This window comes from Xiphias gladius, chromosome 24 (assembly GCF_016859285.1).
Source record: "Xiphias gladius isolate SHS-SW01 ecotype Sanya breed wild chromosome 24, ASM1685928v1, whole genome shotgun sequence".
NCBI lineage: Eukaryota > Metazoa > Chordata > Actinopteri > Istiophoriformes > Xiphiidae > Xiphias > Xiphias gladius.
In genome coordinates, this window is record NC_053423.1 from 13,826,163 (window position 1) to 13,844,310 (window position 18,148).

At 40.4% G+C, this 18,148-nt stretch overlaps 1 protein-coding gene across 3 annotated transcripts in view; it reads right to left on the reverse strand.

Annotated features, from left to right (window-relative positions):
• Nucleotides 1–401: 401 nt before the first annotated feature.
• znf704 (zinc finger protein 704) overlaps nt 402–18,148 on the reverse strand; it is a 51,919-nt gene continuing 34,172 nt past the window's right edge. For all 3 annotated transcript variants that reach the window (XM_040122770.1, XM_040122769.1, XM_040122771.1), the window contains exons 3-9: nt 10,548–10,651; nt 8,615–8,892; nt 5,417–5,517; nt 4,636–4,930; nt 3,977–4,111; nt 3,778–3,869; nt 402–3,152 (exon numbers count right to left, since the gene is read on the reverse strand). In XM_040122770.1, the coding sequence (XP_039978704.1) occupies nt 3,038–3,152; nt 3,778–3,869; nt 3,977–4,111; nt 4,636–4,930; nt 5,417–5,517; nt 8,615–8,892; nt 10,548–10,651 (1,120 nt within the window). In that variant the 3' untranslated portion in view covers nt 402–3,037. The remainder of the gene's footprint in view (nt 3,153–3,777; nt 3,870–3,976; nt 4,112–4,635; nt 4,931–5,416; nt 5,518–8,614; nt 8,893–10,547; nt 10,652–18,148) is intronic.

Consider the following 18,148-nt stretch of genomic DNA (forward strand, 5'->3'; position numbering starts at 1 on the left):
AACTAATTGCAAGTGGGCCTGCGTGACACCGGGAGACGAGAATTGGAAATAAGATAAAGGTTTTAATCAACTGTTTTCGACCGCCAAGCAGCTCGAACTGGGGGAGCGTGACGTGAAGGAGCTCCAGGCGGGAGTGTGCGGGACACACTCACTCAAAAGAGCATAACAAGCTTGGCTTGCAGGGAAAATATGTCCACAAAGATTTCCTTCAGCAGAACATGAAAAAAAAATTCATAAACAGTATATATATATATATATATATATATATATATATATTTTATACACACATACACATATATATATATATGTGTGTGTGTGTGTGTATATATATACATATATGTCTATATATGTATATGTACATATATGTATATATATGAAAAAAATAAAAAAACATCCAAATCAACATCTTTTTTTTTTTTGCTTTGAATTTAAATTCCCACGTTTTTTCTTTACGTATATATAGATTTGTCTTTTCTCAAACAATAATACGTCCACATAATACAACGGAAAATCAGTTTTGGGATAATCTAAATACTTCTTACTGAAACATCAATGCAATGACATAGAAGAAGCACAGTTATTTTTTTAAGAGTGACTTTAAGGCTATCCCTATATTCAAAACAACAGAAGCCTGACAGGCTGAACGGTACATTATTTCCTCACGCAATATCATACTCGAACCTGTCTTGTTCATCAGGTGGCAAATGTAATGACCGAGGTAATGGGTCATAAACATGGAGCTCAGAGAAAATACAAGAACTACATATATACATGAACAGCCTGGAAAAAATAGACAAAATAGAAACAGCTGAGCAAACATAACAGAGCTACGATTTTCAGGTGCAGAAGTACTGAATTTTAAAATGGGCGAGCATGTGAGTTTATTAGCTGGTGTTGGTTTTGAATAATTCTGATCTAACATGATTGTGTGCGACAGAAATGCCAACAAAGATTTCAGCGTGCATTCAAACTAATTTCATAGAATGCAGAGAGTAAATGCATAAACAAAATCACAATGTCCCTGCTGGTTGGAGCATTTGCCTTGGCTGGAACACAAGACACTACTACCACTTTCACTACATTGTAATAAAGTAGAACGCAGCATCAGATGACAAAGTCAACATCTGTAAACTATTTGGCCTTGTGATTTTGTTTCCTGCCTTTGAGCCAACAAGGAGCCCGTATTTCAAATGAACACACATTCAAATGACAAAGGAGATAACGGCATTACTTTCACCAATCTTCACCACTCTTTACCTCTTTTCACCTCGTCATTTACAAAGTTTAAGTGCCGATCACAAGGACTCTAATGAAAGCTCAAGCCCAAGCTTTGCTTGCATGATGCCAAGTGAATGAAAGGTACAGTGAACTTTAAACAACAAATAATCAAGTGCTAATAACTTTTTCCACAGTTCTCCAAAACTCTTGGAGCATATAATGGTTCAAAAAAGCGGGAGAAGCATTATCTGCTTTTTTTTTTTTTCTGTTACTTACTTTGATAACCAGTTAAGCTGGAAATAGAGGGAGCATAGTGGAAAAAAATCTGAAGAGTGTCAGCTCTCTAAAAGTAACAACGGGTGTTAACAGAGGTACCGAGTGCTCCGTTACACACATACAGTGCAAGTGCCTCACTTTTGATTTTCGGCCCTCCCCCTTTGGTTAACAGGTCATCAAGATGCACCTCCGTGGTGTACGTAAACACAAAGTTATTTTGTTCCCTTTGAGGGCTGTGAAAGTTGGGTGAGGAGGGCGGCACTCTTTGTCTCTCTGTATGTGGTGATAGATGTTTATCTTTATATGGCCTCGCACTTCATGCTCCCAGTGCTCTCAAGAAGGTCTTTGAACACACTTTCTTGAACAGTTGGTAGGTAAACGGTCTTGGTTTTCCCCCCCAAAAATGAAAAAAAAAAAAAAACTACATCAACGACAGTAAACGTGGCACCTTAACAAGATCCATAAACATAAAGAACAAGATGAAGGAGTTTTTGGTTGCAAAGTCGTGTAATGAAGAAGAGAAGCTATTGAGATAGTGCTGTTCAAAGTATAACCCCAAGTTTTAGCTGCTGGTTTTTGCTTTCTTTAGATCACATCCCTGATAAAACAAAGAAAATGAATCAACCGGATAAAAAAGTGACATAAAAAACAGTTTCCGTCTTCTGTTACGATTGTTTGGAAATACATATGTTTGTGTGAATGCTGATGCGGTTTTACGTGGTAAATCACTGGCATGGCCCAACTGCGTTCCTCGACTGTAAATTGTGTCTTTTTTGCATTGATCGTTCACCTTGCGTGTCTCTCTTCCTCCTTCTCTTTCTACCTGTCAACCTGCCCTTCCCGGCTCTGCTGTACATTCCCTCGGGGCTGTCAGGATTGAAGAATAGGTGAGAGTCTGGGAGAGGCTGTGATGTCAGTGATTAAAAAGAAAAGAAAAAAAAAAAAATCACCTCAAAAAGTCCAGAAATCAAACAAGAGATGAACAAGTTGAAGGAAGAACCAAAACTGCGAGCTTTACCTCAATGTTTTTATATAACGCTCTTCAAAAACTGCAGCAAAGAGGCTCATTTTTCTTTTGGATAAAAAAGTGATTTTTTTTTCTTTTGACAAAACACACAAAAAAGCTGTTGGCCTTTTTTCTGGACTCCTTCTTTGACTAGACTTTCCTTTTAAAAACCAGAGCTTTACAAAACATAGAAAGATGCAATACTGAACCCAACATAAAAAACGACAGAAATCTTTAGATTAATTTTTTTCTTTACACTGTTTAGCTGCACTGGGGTTTCCCAAAACTGGGATTAATGGGAATGGCGAGGCAGTACTGGGAATCCTGGACGGCAATGTAAAAGGTGACTCCACCGTCCTTCGGCGCTTCCACAGCTGGAATGGTTCGGGGAGCTGAGGGGGGCGAGAACAGGGGTGGAGCCGAAGCTTGAGGGACAGTTGAGATTTTGAGCTGAAGAAAACCAAATGCATGCAAAATGATGCCCCTCCCCACTTCCTCTTGCAAAGACAGCAGTGCCGCTGCGCTGGTGGGGAACGCTCAGTCGGTGAATCTCTGGCAGGCCTTTTTCCAGCGGCAGGCAGTGCACCACATGTCGCGGTTCTCCATCCCGTATACTTTACGGCACTTCTTCCCCTCGCCGCGCACCTTCCGACTGAGGAGAGGAGATATGGAGAATAACAGATGTTTGTACCCCAGAGCTGGTTGGGTTTAGACTTATATTTAATGGACAGATATGAGCGTGGTATCAAACTTCTCCACTAACTCTCCACCAGAAACTGACTAAGCATATTTCCCAAAATGTTGAACTATTCCTTTAAGCATGGCCACTTAGGAACTTACTTTATTTCGAATTGCGAGTAAACAATCATCAGTAGAGAACAAAGCACCTTCAGTTTTCATTAGCATCAAACTGCCTGGTTCACTTTAGTTCTGATTAAGTCCTACGTGATTATTTGTGTCCCGATGCAGTAAATAAGACACAAAACATAAATCATACAATCTAAAACAGCACGGTTCCGTATTGAAGTGGATTAAGCAAATCAGAGGCTGAGCGGAGCTGACTTGTTTTTAATTAAGAGACTTTGACCTATTTTGTAAGAGTCAATACTCCATTTTTCATCTTTTACCAAATGAGGAGATTTTCACTTGTTGAGGTCTAATCTAAGCAGAAAATCATATTAGATGCTTTGGATTTAATTTGAGTTGTTTCCTTGTAGTATTCGACCTGTGCCTTCAATTGATTTGGTCTTTAATTAAAACTACCAAGGTCTAAGTACCTGAGGGCAGTGGTGGCTCTGGGAGGGGAGGAGAGGACAGCGATGGTCTGGGAGCGCTGTTCGCCAAATCCCTGGCTTTTACTGGGAGACACCTGCAGAGGGAAGACAGAACTGCGATCGTGAAAATCCAAAGGAGCAATATGTGTGTAATTGCTGAGAGTAAATGTGTGGTCTCGCATGTGCATTAAAGGTTCTTCACCGTGTTCCCAGTGAAAGTGACGGGAGGCGACTGCCAGGAGATGCTAAAGCTGGAGCTGTTGGTGGGAGTGAAACTGGTGGAGGCTGAGCCGGACGAGTTACTGCTGCTGGACGGGATGGACACTGGAGCCGTGGCCTGAGGGCAAAGGTCAAGGGACAAAATGGCATTCATTCCATTCCACAGGAACAATATCTGTGGAACAACTTTCTACTATCCCTCCTCATCACTTTTTAATGAACAAAGTCCTGATTTCTAAGTCTGTCTTGCCTTCTCACAATATTGACTGATGCTTGGTTTGCTGTACTGTCTGTCTCACTTCTCAATTTTAGCACTCTGAAGTACACTTTTTTCTTTTCATGAAAAACTGTGTGAAATAAAATGTCTTATTTTTATTACTTACTGAAAAGAAAAACTGGAGCTCTGCGCTATAGTATCTACATTGTATAAACATTGTGACACATAATCAGGATAGTGAGGAACCTGATAGTGGTGTGCGAGAGACAATATGTACATTTTGTGCGTCGATAAGTGTGCTGTTGTGTGTATGCTGATCAAGAGAATGCATTGATCTTTTATCTTCCTGTTGAGTCTGAGCGTGTGTTGTGTGTTGTACATTGATCTTAATCTGTGCAAGTGTGTGTACATGCGCACATGCTCACCTGGTAGGCATGGTCCGTGTGGATGAGGTAGAGAGCGCTGGGCGCGGAGCGGCTGAGCGGGGTGGTACCGCCAGCGTGAGGCTCCTTGGTGTCAGAGGACTTCAGGGGTCTGTGGGAGTCCGACAGCTGATTGAGAGAAGGGAGAGGAGAGGGGGGAGGAGGAGGGGGAGAGAGGACGGAGGGCGACACGGGGGACAGGCTGCTGAGCCCATCGGCCACTGAGTCCGTGTTGAGCTTGATCTCCGTGTAGTAGAAGTCCTCCTCGCCGTCACTGCAGTCCGAGTCACAGCTACGCCTGACAACAGAAATAGAGGATACAGATAGTGAGGGGCGATAGACAGGGGAGGAAAGACAGGCTGAAAATAAAAATAAGTTTCCCCATGAATGCCGATTAGTCCACGTGTGCACGAGTTAAGTGCGAAGAAAAATGTGTCCATGTGATCACATGCAATCCCTGCGCTCCTGCAACATTAATGTCACTCTCCAACCATCATAACACAGTTGTGTGCAGTTGATCAGCGTAGGACAGAGAGGCCCTCGGTTTAACTGAATGTCAGTATAAATGTGTGATCAATCTGATATCACTGTTCTCTGCCTTGCTCGTTTTCCTTCACCTATCACCTCCCCCTCGCAACCAGAACAGGTGATAATCCACCAACCATTACCCTGCTGTTCTGACATGAAGCTCGTTGAAAGTCAGAGAGCAAGTGACAGAGGCTTTTTGAGGGTGTGAGTGGATGCTAAGGTATGCAGTGTGTGCGCCTGTGTGTTGGTGTCTTACCCCAGGTGGATGGTACGGATGTGTCTCTGGATGCCAGCAGCAGTACTCAGCACCTTGCCACAGTTCTTCCACAGGCACTTGAACATCACCTTCATGGAGTTCTGCAGGAAACACACAACAGGCAGCAGCTGCAGTCAAGGAAACACAGGAGCTCAAAAATGTTTACCAACAGAAAGAGATGGTAACCCCAAGTTAGTTGTTTTTTTTTTTTCTTTTTCAGTAAGTCTTTGTCAGTAAGTACAATAAAACATATGGCTATTATAGTCAATATTACCATGTCACTCATAAGATAATGTCTAGTTAATGAAATTAAATACTAGATTTAACTACTCCTGAGGCCACTGTCACTACTCTCTCAAAAATACTCTCTTCAATCTCTTCAAATCCAGTTTTACAAAAAAAGGCTCATCGATTTAAAGGCTACATAGAGTATTAAAGCTATAAAAGCACGGGTTCAGCTTGATGTTGCTGTACATTGTATTTTGTCAAATAGCTATCATTGTTTTGTTTTAATGGTGTCACACATTTGCACGAGTCAATTTGCTATAAATCCCTTTGTAAATCTTAAACCAACAGTTTTGGCTTAAATGAATCCTTGTAAGAGTAAGTATAGTGAGGTGAGGTAGATACATGTGGTTCATCTTCTACTGATTAAATGTTGATCATTTTTGTATGCTGTCAAACCTAATCACTTCAGTAAAACATTTATTCAACATCACAGTTTGGTTGACGATGTTTTCACTGCATACTGACAACAATTCAACTTCACACTGTTACGCATCTTTGCTATACCTTGAATGTGCTAAATGGACACGGAGCTTTACTATAACATCCTTAGATGGAGCCATTCTGAACACACTTTTAACTAAGAGATGAACAATGCCAAATAACAATAGATTTTCCTCTGGTTGTGAGCTGGTGTTGCTCCTGTAGCTTTGATCCGTCTACTGTAATTACACCATCGGCCTCCTGACGAGACTACACATTGTTTTTCATGGAGTGAAAGGCCCTGTGAGCCTTCTCTCTGCCCTCCCGTTCCCCCGCTCCGAGCCATTATAAATGGTCTTATAGACCCGTCTATCAAACTATTGTTGAAGGGGCAGATTTAATTTTGACAAGATGTTTTGTTTTTTTAAAAAAAAACATTTTCCTCCTCCTTGCAGAAACACATGCACACACAGCAATCATCCGTCCCCTGTGCAGTGTTTTGTCTTTGGGTAAAAGAAGCCTGTTTTGTGTGTATCACTGTGCATGTGTGTCAGTGTGTGTTATTCCCTTTAAAGAAGCATTTCACAGTTAATTAAATGGGGAGCTCCAAATGGTATTGTCTTGCCAAGAGAGAAGCGAGAGCACAAGAGGAGCATGTAGATAATTTCATGTGAAACCTTGGCATCGCATATGTAGTGTGTGTGTGTGTGTGTGTGTGTGTGTGTGTGTGTGTGTGTGTGTGTGTGTGTGTGTGTGTTTGTATGTGAGAGTGTGACTGTGTGTGTGTGTTTATGTAAGTCAACGCCACTGTTATCCAAGCTTTTACAGAAACTGTTTTTGTCTCTATCCACGCTCCATTCTCTCATCTAGCCATGAAGTCGGCAGGATCTTTACATTTGCTATAGCAGGTATTAAAATCATTACTGTGGTTGCAGAGCGTCTGCATATGAAGGCTGAGAGGTAATTATGAAGGGCAAACGTCCAGGGGACACACACACATACAGAGCGAGGGGAAAAAAAACAAGGGAGAGCGCAGGAAAGGAAGTGGGAAGGAAAAAAGGGGAGAGAGTCACAGGAGGGAGAGATGGATGATACTGACAGCGCAGGACACAGTAACACTGATAAGGAGAGCGACAAAGATAAAAGGAGAGAGAGACAAAGCAATATACATTTGAAAAAATAAAGAGTGACACCGAGCTGTGGATGTGATGAGCTGTCAGTGGTGTATAGAAATGAGACGAGGCAAAATGACGATTGAGGAGGAAAGAGTGTACAGTATGCGTGTGTGTGTTGTTCTTATAACATCTGTATAGCAAATACAAAACTACCACAGCAGCAAAAGGCTGTGCCCCCCTTCCCGTCCCCTTTTCATCTCTGCCTATCACTCAGTCAGAGTCTAAATATAGACTCTGGCTGTAGACGTCTACAGTAAGTCTCAATACATCCATAACCTGACTGGTTACCACCACACTGTGTTGGAGAAGGGAATCAACCAGCTTGTCAGTTTCAAGTACATCTGACAGCACCTCAAAGACAAGCTCCTCACCCTTTTCTTATTGAGAGATCTGCCTGTTATCAGGAGAACTTCTGCCAGTCTCTTTTAAACCCCTTTTAATGTGTGAATCTACGACAGCTCCACACCGTAATAAAATAAGTTCCTACAGCTGCAACTATTTCTGGGGCACATAAGGTCATGACAACAAAACAATTTTAATTTCGTAGAAACTGTGAGAATTGACGTAGTAATTGGGCAATTTAACTGGAACTTGAAGCCCGAGAGAAAATAGCTTTTAAAAATAACTCTTCAGAGGTTTATTATTTTGAAAGCTACTCATAATACCACGTCCATTATAAACTGGCTAAATCTGACAATGAATCTTTTTTTCTCCACTTTAGCCTTCCGTCTACACTGAGCCATTATTCCCACTGCATTTTTTATATTCAAATCCAAACTTTTTCCAAAAACACGTCTGAAAACGCTAGCCTCAAGTTTTAGTGTAAATGGTCCAGCAGTTACATTAAGAACTATCTGGCTTCCAACCCACTCTGTGATCACTCATTTTAAATGTCAGTAGTTCTTTGAAAACTGAGTTAACGGGTAGTGAACTATTTCATGCTTGTTCAGCTAGGAAAAATGTACCTAAGAACGACTAAATCAGGACTCTGTTGTTGTATTAAAACACAACATACGTGATCTTTCAGAGCAGTAAGGGTTAATCCAGGGGTCTACCCAGGTGGGATTTGGCAGGTGGTGTCTGTTCCACTTTTTACCAGATAATGGCCGTCATGAACATTTTTGATGTTTGCCGATCAAAACAGGACGAAGAAGAGACATTGCTGTTTTCTTACTGTTTGGAGTAACTTTCAAAAGATCTCAAATTATAGTAACGAATGATGCCTCCATGTGTATGTCTATCTATTTTTCAATAGTAGACGTGCCTTCAACTACAACTTAAGCCTTTTAACTCAGATGGTTTCTACGGTATTCACCTTGCGCTTGCGAGGTATGGGCTCATCGAAGAGCAGGCTGCTGCCGTCCTGTTCATCCAGACTGGGGTCTTCAGGCCCTGCGGGGCCGGGCCCAACACCACCCAGGCTGGGCACTCGGAATGGCTTGAAGATGTCGGCGGAGAGCGGTGGCGAAGGTGTGGAAGGGTTGGACTGGTCGCTAGGGGCAGACCAGCTCCAGTAGCCCCCTGAAGAGCTATTGCTAGATGGGGTGAAGGGTCCTGCTGAGCCGTTGTCCTTCCACGAACCACTTAGACCCTCTGAGAAGACAGAGGTGAACAGAGAAGGCAGGAGTGGGGGGGTCAAGAAGAAGAGGAAGTTTTTAGTTTTTAAATTTAACCTTTTTTAACCAGGTAAATCCAACTGAGGTTAGCAACATCTCTTTCAAGGGAGACTTGCCCAAGTTTCAGACAGAGCAATACAAAATCAGGCACACAAGTTAAACAAGTGAGGAAGAGGGGTAGAGCATGACAGTAAAGCTAACAATAAATTCAACCTCTTCAGTCATATTTAAAGATGCTACAACCACAGCAAAATGTGTGGGTGTTCCTCTGTCAGTGACTGGAGATCAAAACTTTCAATTAAGTTTACACAGTCTATTTGTACCTCAACCAAAAGAGCCTCACAGCAGTACTGTTGACTGTGACACAAGAAAAGAGAAGTTACTTTCCTATTCTGTGATTCCACTGAGACACTTCCAAGGTCTTGTTTTTTAGATCAAAGAAATGTTTATTTTGAATTTCAGCTACAAAAAGGCATTTCAATTTGTGAAGAGGGAGCGTGGGGGAAACTTTGGGCAGAGTATGTGTGTATATAAGAGCGTGTGACAGACTGAGTGAGTCAGTGAGCCAGTGTTAAGAGCAGATCCCATTTGTTTGGTTTAGTGGGGCTGCTTCTTGGTGGGGTTTCTCTCCCCTCAGACTTGCTTCTTTGTTTTCTTCAGCATAGTGTTTAACATAAAAGAGGAAGTGGCTCACAAACAATGAGAAAACTGCTGATGTGTGTCTGGTTTTGTGGTTAAGCAAATATTATGACTAAATGAAATGCCAATGATATTGAGAGAAGCACTTTTTAAAAGAAAAAAACACCTTGAGATATAACTTATATTTAACTCCTTTAAAATATTATATGTTGGCATGTGAGAAAAAAAAGTCAACCATGGCAATGAGCTTGGCTTAAACTCTTGAGTGTTCACTATGCATGAGAACCTGCTATGTGTACTGAGGTAAATGCACATTGTATAATCTATAACATGTGTACATGGGTGTGAAATCTGTAAGACAACATGAAGATAAAACTGCACGGTTGTTATTTTAAGATCTACTTTTTGCATGTTGTGCATGATGTATGCGATTTACATTTAACATCTGACCGTGCGCGCGCGTGCGTGCGTGGCTGTGATAACACATGCACGGTGGTTCGAGGGTTGGCTACATGTCTGCTTGGTTGAATAGACAGCTGGTTGGTTTACACAGACTATCTAAGTGGTCGCACATGATTGCAGTTACAGGGCACTTTGGATTTCTGCCACCGTGTTGAGTGGCAGAGATAGCGACTCATTGTACTTTCTCCCTGGATTTGCAGAACTAATTGATGAGAGAATCCTAAAGCACAGCAGGTGGTGGTAATTTATCAACCTAAGCTTCCACATGCTTACGCAAGATAAAGGCTGTGAGGGAATGAAAAGTCAGTCTATAACAGAATATACAAATGTCTGGCTTAGGCTGAGCTACTTTTTTTGTGTTCACTTTCTTAAAAAATTCTGCTTTACTAGAGTTGGAAATGAGAGAATGATGCATCAAAGCAAAAGATTCATTTGAATCTGTAAAGTTTAAAGCATACTGTATTTGTCAAAGCCCAAAGTGTCAAAAAGATGTTTCCACCTAATCAGTCATTTAACAGTTATGATACTCACCGCTGACTTTGACAGGTGGACTCCTGACCAACGGGCTGGTGGAGAGACTGGTTAGTACCATGGCAGCCGTCACCTTGTCCATGTCCACTTCTTCCTCCGACCGTCTTTAAAAACACAGTAGAAAAAGATGAAAATTTTACTTAGCATCTTCTGCTCCGACTATAGTAATATAGATTGAGAAGGATTATAACCCTTCCTCATAAAAAAATTAAATCGACTATAAAATAGAAAACTCAAGGTAGTTGTAGCTCACACAGAACACAATGAGTGCGTGTCTTCTTCATTTCCCTTAGCAGGATGTCTTCAGACAAAAATCAGGCCTTCTGATCTTAGACTCGCTAAACTTTGCACACTGCTGCAATGACTATAACATAAACTGCTAATTACATTTAAGTTTGAGTTTTGGGATTTTTTTTTTTGTCCTTTGTGGGTTACTGATGCGGTCGACCAGACACAGTAGCTGAAATGCCACTGAACAAAAAAATTAAAAAATAGTTATAAAACTTGACTAGACTGATGTGGGTCTTTTTATCTGATCCATGCAGCCTCTATTATAAACATCAGCTCGAAGTACAGCTGCACAGTACACACATGACACACAATCGTTATGACAACACTGTAACCACACACATCACACATATTTGTCTCTTCTAATTGGCGCACAGAAAATGCACACTGGAAGTCAGGCGTCTTAATCCTCTCGCATGTATTCCTCAGAGAGAGGCAATCCCTGTGATCAAAGGCATGTCAATAGCCTTATTACTGACAGTGTACCTATGGTACATGCTCACTATTAATGCAACAAGCAGTGTGTATGTGTGTGTGTGTGTGTGTGCGCGCATGGGTGTGTGTTTTGTCTCTGAGCGAGCAAGACTTTGATGGTGTGTGGGAGCCGAAAGATCAAAGTTGATTTCGGTACAATGATGAAATCTCCAGCTGCCTTCGAAAAAACACATGACATCAGCCATCCCCAGGTTTCCCAGTTGCTGAGATCAAATAGTAGCTTATACTGCATCTTAATTGGTAAACATACAGTACCGGCAACAAACAACAACCCCTTTTACTTTCCCAGTACCTGTCAAACAACTAATAAATGCTGTCTCACTTAGTAGTTAGACAGTATTTATTTGTTTAGGGGGAAGCGATAGAAAGGTAGAGATACAGACAGACAGACATATATAAATAGATAGACAGACAGACAGACAGCTGCTCGTTGAAGCTGGTGAAGTGGCTGCTGCACTTCACATAAATCACAAAAACAATGAGGCAGGGAAAATAACGAACAATGCAATTAAAGGCTAAATTCTGTACAATAACTAAATAGACTACATTAAGTATAAAAATAAAAAATAAATACAAATAATAGAAATATATTAAAAAAAAGAGACTAAAGGTAGGCCCATAGCTATACTGTGTCTATAAATGTATACACACACACACACACACACACACACACACACACACACACACACACACACACACAAAATGTCCCGAAGAGAAAGATCAGAATAATCTGACATATAACAGATGTGACACATAATATCATTAAAAAAAAAAAAGTCCAGGTGAACAGTATGTCCTTTATGAGGAAAAAACTATTCTGTCAGAGAAGGAGTCCCCTCTCTCGACACAGGGGAGAATCATTGTACAGAATGAAGGCAGCTGGCAGGAATGACGTCCTGTAGCGTTCATTGTCACAGTCTCCGCTGTTCGAAAAAAAAGTCTCCGCTGTTCAACCAGCAGGTGGTAGTGGGGATGCGAGATATTCTACATGATGTTTAACAGTTTGTGCAGCATCGTCCTCTCAACAACCATTTCCAAGGACTTCAGAGAAGTCCCCAGCACAGAACAAGCCTTCCTGATCAGTTTGTTCTGTTTGATGGTGTCACTGGCTCTGGGCTCCTGTCCCAGCAGACTGCAGCAAAGAATATTGCACTGGCCACAAAGATTGGTAAAAGATCTTCAACATTTAGCCGCACACATTAAAAGGACTCCAGTTTACTCAAGAAGTAGAGTCTGCTCTGTCCCTTCCTGTACACAGCCTGTGAGTTGCATTTCCAGCCAGTCTGTTGTCGAGGTGGATTCCAAGGTATCTGTATCCCGCCAATACCTCCACCGCCTCTCCAAGGATGGAAATGGTTGTTAACATAGTCCTGGTAGTCCTGAAATCCACAATCATCTTCTTGGTCTTGGCCACATTCAAGAGCATGTGGTTGCTCCCACACCACGCAACCAAGCCTACCACCGGGTCTCTGAACTCTGCTTCCTGTCCACCCCTGACACACACCACAACTGCAGAGTAATCTGAAAACTTCTGCAGATGACGGGACCCTGAGTTTTACCGAAAGTCAGGGGTGTGCAGCGTGAAAAGGAAAGGTGAGAAGACAGTCCCCTGCGGTGCTCCTGTGCTGCTGACCACCCATTCAGACACACATCCCCAAAGCCGCACAAACTGTGGTCTATCTGTCAGGTAGTCAGTAATCCAGGAGATTGTGGAGGCGTCTATCTGCATATTCTGAAGCAGACTGGACTGTGTTAAAGGCACTAGAGAAGTCAAAGTACAGATTCTCACAGTGCTGCCTGATTTGTCCAGCCGAGAAAGAACTTGTAGATGTAGAAAGCTGGTAGATGATGCAGTCATCAACTGCAACCTGCGAGTGATAGGCAAACTGCAGCGGGCCTAGACAGGTGCTCACCCGAGGTCTAGGATGGGCCAACACCAGTCTCTCTAGGACTTTCATTATGTGAGGGCAACAGGTCTTTAGTTCTTGAGGGCAGATTGAGATAACCCGAAACAGGGCTGGATGTCATCCACAGCACTGGAACCTCCTCTGGACTCAGACTAAGGTTAAAGAGGTTCTATAGCTTGCCACACAGCTAGTCAGCAAAGGCCTTCAGGACTCTCAGGACTATCAGTTCCCTCTGCACGCTCTTCAGTAGCTCTGTCCCCGTCCCCGAAGGCTCTCTTTTTCCTGTTCAGCAGCTCCTTCAGGTCGCAGGTGATCCAGGCAGGACTGTTGGGGAAACATCGCACATTTGTACTCTCCATGGGGCTCAAAGAGTACATTCCAGTCTGTGGCCTTGAAACATTCCTGCAGAGTCTCTTTAGCTTCCTGTGACCACCTCTTCACAGAGAATGATACGAGTTATGCAAAAACGGTGAAATGATGATACATTTATTCTCCTCCATCAACATTTGTGTGTACTTAACACTGATCTACTGTTTACTGTGGTCATCAACGATTTTTTTTCTTATGTGTTCAATGCTGTATGTATTAAGTAAGTTAAGTTAAGTTTAAATTAGGTATTTAAATTGAGGTCATTATTTTCTTCGTGTTAGTCAAGATTTCTACCTCTTACGGTATGTTTAGACTGAATAATGTGAAGTAGTAAGAAGTAAGAGGTAGCGTGAATAAAACCGGTCAATGAGAAGATACAAACAGAAGTGGATTTGCTCTATGTGGTTTAAATTGAAGCAAGACTCGTCTGCTGGTGATGAAAATAATTTGACTTTGAGCTAAAAATCACATTTTAACGGAGTCATATGACTTCAATTCATAAACGGGCAAAAAGGAAAGGGAACTGAGAAGTATAGGAGAAACAGCTGGATTCCCTGGTAAGTTTGATAAACATCAGTCTAAATTCCTTGTAAGACAATTCAGTAACAAATGTTGGATTTAAATAAAATAAAATAAAATAAACCTGAAATATGGAAAAGTGGTCATTAAAGTGACCACAATTCTGAGGACCACAGGATCTGACAGCACTACAGAAGGCCTAGGCTGCAACCACTACACATGCTGTATTGATTTTTTTACAGCCTATGACAGCATGTCAGGTGCTTGCAAAAAAAGAAAAGAGAAAAAAAAGAAAAAAAAAAAAAACACGTGAAAGGATAAAAGTAAAGAGGATCTGTTTACATTAATATTGAACTCCTCAGTAACATTGCAGTTCACTGTTGCATGATGGTAAACTAGGAGACTGATAAAGATACAAGAGATAACTTTCACTGCCCCTTTCACTGATGCAACAATTTACACTCCAGGTCATGACTCAAAACAGCGGAGAGGCTTAAGAACAACAGGATGAAACTTGTTGAGTGGCCCAGTCAAAGCCCAGACATGACTCCCAATATTTATTTGTAGAACAGCTTTCAGGCACAGATGCTCCCCATTCAAGCTGACTGAACTGGAGCCAATCTAGAAAAAAAGAAAGAGTCCCAAATTCCAGATGTGTCAATCTAACACAGATGAATTTAAGATGACTTAGGACACTCAAAGCTGCCACGTTTTTCAAGCACAAAGTAGTGACTCAACAATATGAATATTGGTTTCAATGGAAAATTGCTGATAAAAAAAACGCAGCGAGACACATTTCCACACAAGTTTCTATTTTCTGCACAGATACAGTATTTGAAAAAAAAAAAAAAAAATTCTGAAGTGTTCATTGTGAGTTAAGTTTTATCCATCCCACTTTGAGTTTAATATAGTCATGTCTATGTGTTGAGCCCAAGACCAAACAAATTCTATTATGGGATTAGACTGTAGAGAAGAAAGCACAAGGAATCAATCTTAATGCTTTGGCAGCTGAACTGAAAGAAACAAAATTTGAGTTATATATAGGTTATACATAGGTTTGACAGTTTTTTGTTTTTTTTTAATTCAAAAGAACCAGATTTTTTGCAGTGCAGTTGTTCATTATTTTGTACCGAGATGATCCAAGATAAAAATGCTCAAATGGCCAGTTACCTGTCAGAAAATGAACATGACCTTTACTGGGGATGCTCTGACTGGTTGTCCACTGACCATTACAAAGTGGTTATTCTGTGGTCTTAACATCTGAAGCAACCAAATTAATGTTAATTGACAGGGTTTTCACTGCCCAGAACGTCATGGATGCATAATCCCCACCACACATGTCTTTATGTTTCTGTGTAGCTCTACACTAACAATGGTGTTGTTGACCATAGTAGGATGGTAAGAGTCTCCAGATGCAGTCATGACCTTACCCTGCCTAGTGAGGGCTGATGGCCTGTGTTAGCAACTACAAGTCAAAAGAAGCTAAAGGAGCTAAAGGAGATTTCCAGGGCTCTTTCTGAATGAAAACAGACTTTTAAAGGATTATTTTTTAATGTATCAGTTTCATAAAATTGCCTGAGAGCACAGGGTTAACTTTGGACAATTTTGATAAAAACACGTAGTCCACCAAGTACACTCAATGCATTGGTCAATTTTCACAAACATAAAGAAATGTGACTCTGTAATTTATAAAAATTACAGTTAATTAAAAATTCTTGTTAATTTTGTTTTCTAAAAACTTGGGTAATAATATAGTACGTGTTACAACTGATCTCAAGATACTTTATCTATTTTTTAAAAAAAATTGAATATTTTTATAGCCAACAAGTAAATAGTATATTTTTACATGTTTTTATTTAATTTAATCTGTAGCAAAACAGTCATTTTATACAAGCTGGATAATGTTTACTAGAGATATTATTAGAACCACAGATGAAACTGCAAAACACTCATAGCATTCATAGCATTTATGTCTATGATCAGAGCGATTTAGCATGAAAGGGCTAACGGTATTAGTTTTGTGAGTACACGAAAATACTAACTTTGCACTGCAGTTAAAGTAATGCACAGAATCTTGTGAATAAATGACTGCTTCAAAATTTATGTGAGACCCACTAAAAGTTAATTTACTTCACAGGCAAAATGGGGAGGTTGCTTTTCTGTGTGAGAAGAGAAGAGAGTGTTAGCTAACAAAGAAAGAGCCTCAGCCTCCATTAGCTGATGTCTAATTTATTACCCTTTCCATGTTGAATATGATGTCATTACAGCCTCCACATAAATCAAGAAATGAAGCTGCACACACAACTGGCACTTTTACCCGTAACCCCCCACCCTACATTGCCGTAAACCACTTCCTGGTCACCTTGGGAGGCCATCATGTGACTGTATATATTATCTCCATGGCAACAATGACAGACAATAATTACCGGATGCTTTGTCTATCGTGGAATATGAAAGAGTAAATCTCAGAAAAACACATTAGGGAGGAACAATAATTAAGATGTGATGTATGAGAGGGAGAGAAAGAGAGAGCGGGAAGGAGAATTTCCTAAACCATATTTGTCATTATTGGTTCTTATCAAACTTAGTTTCCGTCCAAGTGCTTATTATGGCTATAATTAACACACAGAGAACATGTATGCATGTTTCTTAGAGAGAGACGTGCTGAAACGTGTGATACATGTGACACAGAAGTATGTGGCAGGATGGTTAATGGATTGGTAAGTGAATTCTGATAAATGAGTTTCATACGTCGGCGTTTGTGTGTGTGTGTGTGTGTGTGTGTCACTGTATATGTTACAGAGTGTGTGTGTGTGTGTGTTTGTGTTTTAATATTCTTACTTCACTAACTTGCAATAAAACATCTTCCCGCATCTGACCCCCGAGGCTTCCTGAAAGGAACATTATCGTTCATGTATAGCTTAATCAACAGAAAACTAGAAAGAAAGTAAAGAGCTTCTTTACTAATGCAGATTACATGAAATGGATCCATGTAATTTTATCTTGCTGCCAGCTATTCATAAATGGAAAATTAGTTTATCTCCAGGGTTCAAACAAACATATTACTGTGGATGCTGTTAATGTTGTTAATCCCTTAAAATACGGCCAAAGTTTTTTAAATGTCCTTGAATTGATATGTATACTGCTTAGGCAACATCACCATACAGTATGAATAATGTATATTTATTATATTTGTATAATTATCTGTATCCGATTTACACCTGTATTAACAGTGAATTTAATCTATCTGACTATCTTTAAACATGTATTACTGTCCACTAGAAAAAAACGGTCATTATAAAATTAAGGTAAAGATAAAGGTACCAGAGTAGTTTTAATGTAGAGTGGTTTTATTCCTTCTTAAAAATAATGATTCATTTGCATAATTAAATGCTCTTATTGGCAATTAGGAAAATATGTTTTTAATTAAAAACAGAGAGACAGAAATATAAAACAATCAGGTCTGCAACTAATGATTATTTTGATTGTTGATTAATCTTCCTAATACCGTTTGAATTAATCCACTTAATTATTTTGGTCTGTAAAATGTCAGAAAATAATGATGTCTGCAAATTGCTTGTTTTGTTCTGTTTACTATCAAATAAGACAAAGAAAATGAGCAAATACTTACATTTGAGAAGTTGAAACCTGAGAATGTTTGGTTGGCTTGGTTTAAAAATGACTGTAAACGATTCATTGATTATAAAACAGTTGCAGATTAATGTTCTGTCGTTTGGCTTGCCTATTACTAACTGTTCAGCTCTCTTTTCAGCTCTGAAAACAATCCATTAAAGTAGCCAATACACATGACGTCCTATGTATTTAAAGGCCGTGCACACCTACACAGGTGTTTTCAAATATTCTGGCTAATTATACCTCTACTCAGGTTGATGTTGGGCAGAGTGTTGTTAAAATTACATGAGGTTACCGGACTTCATGAACCAATAAGGTGTAACCTCTCCCAACCTAACAGCTGCAACAAAACTAACAAGAAGCACAGTCATGCCCACATGGTCCTTGCAC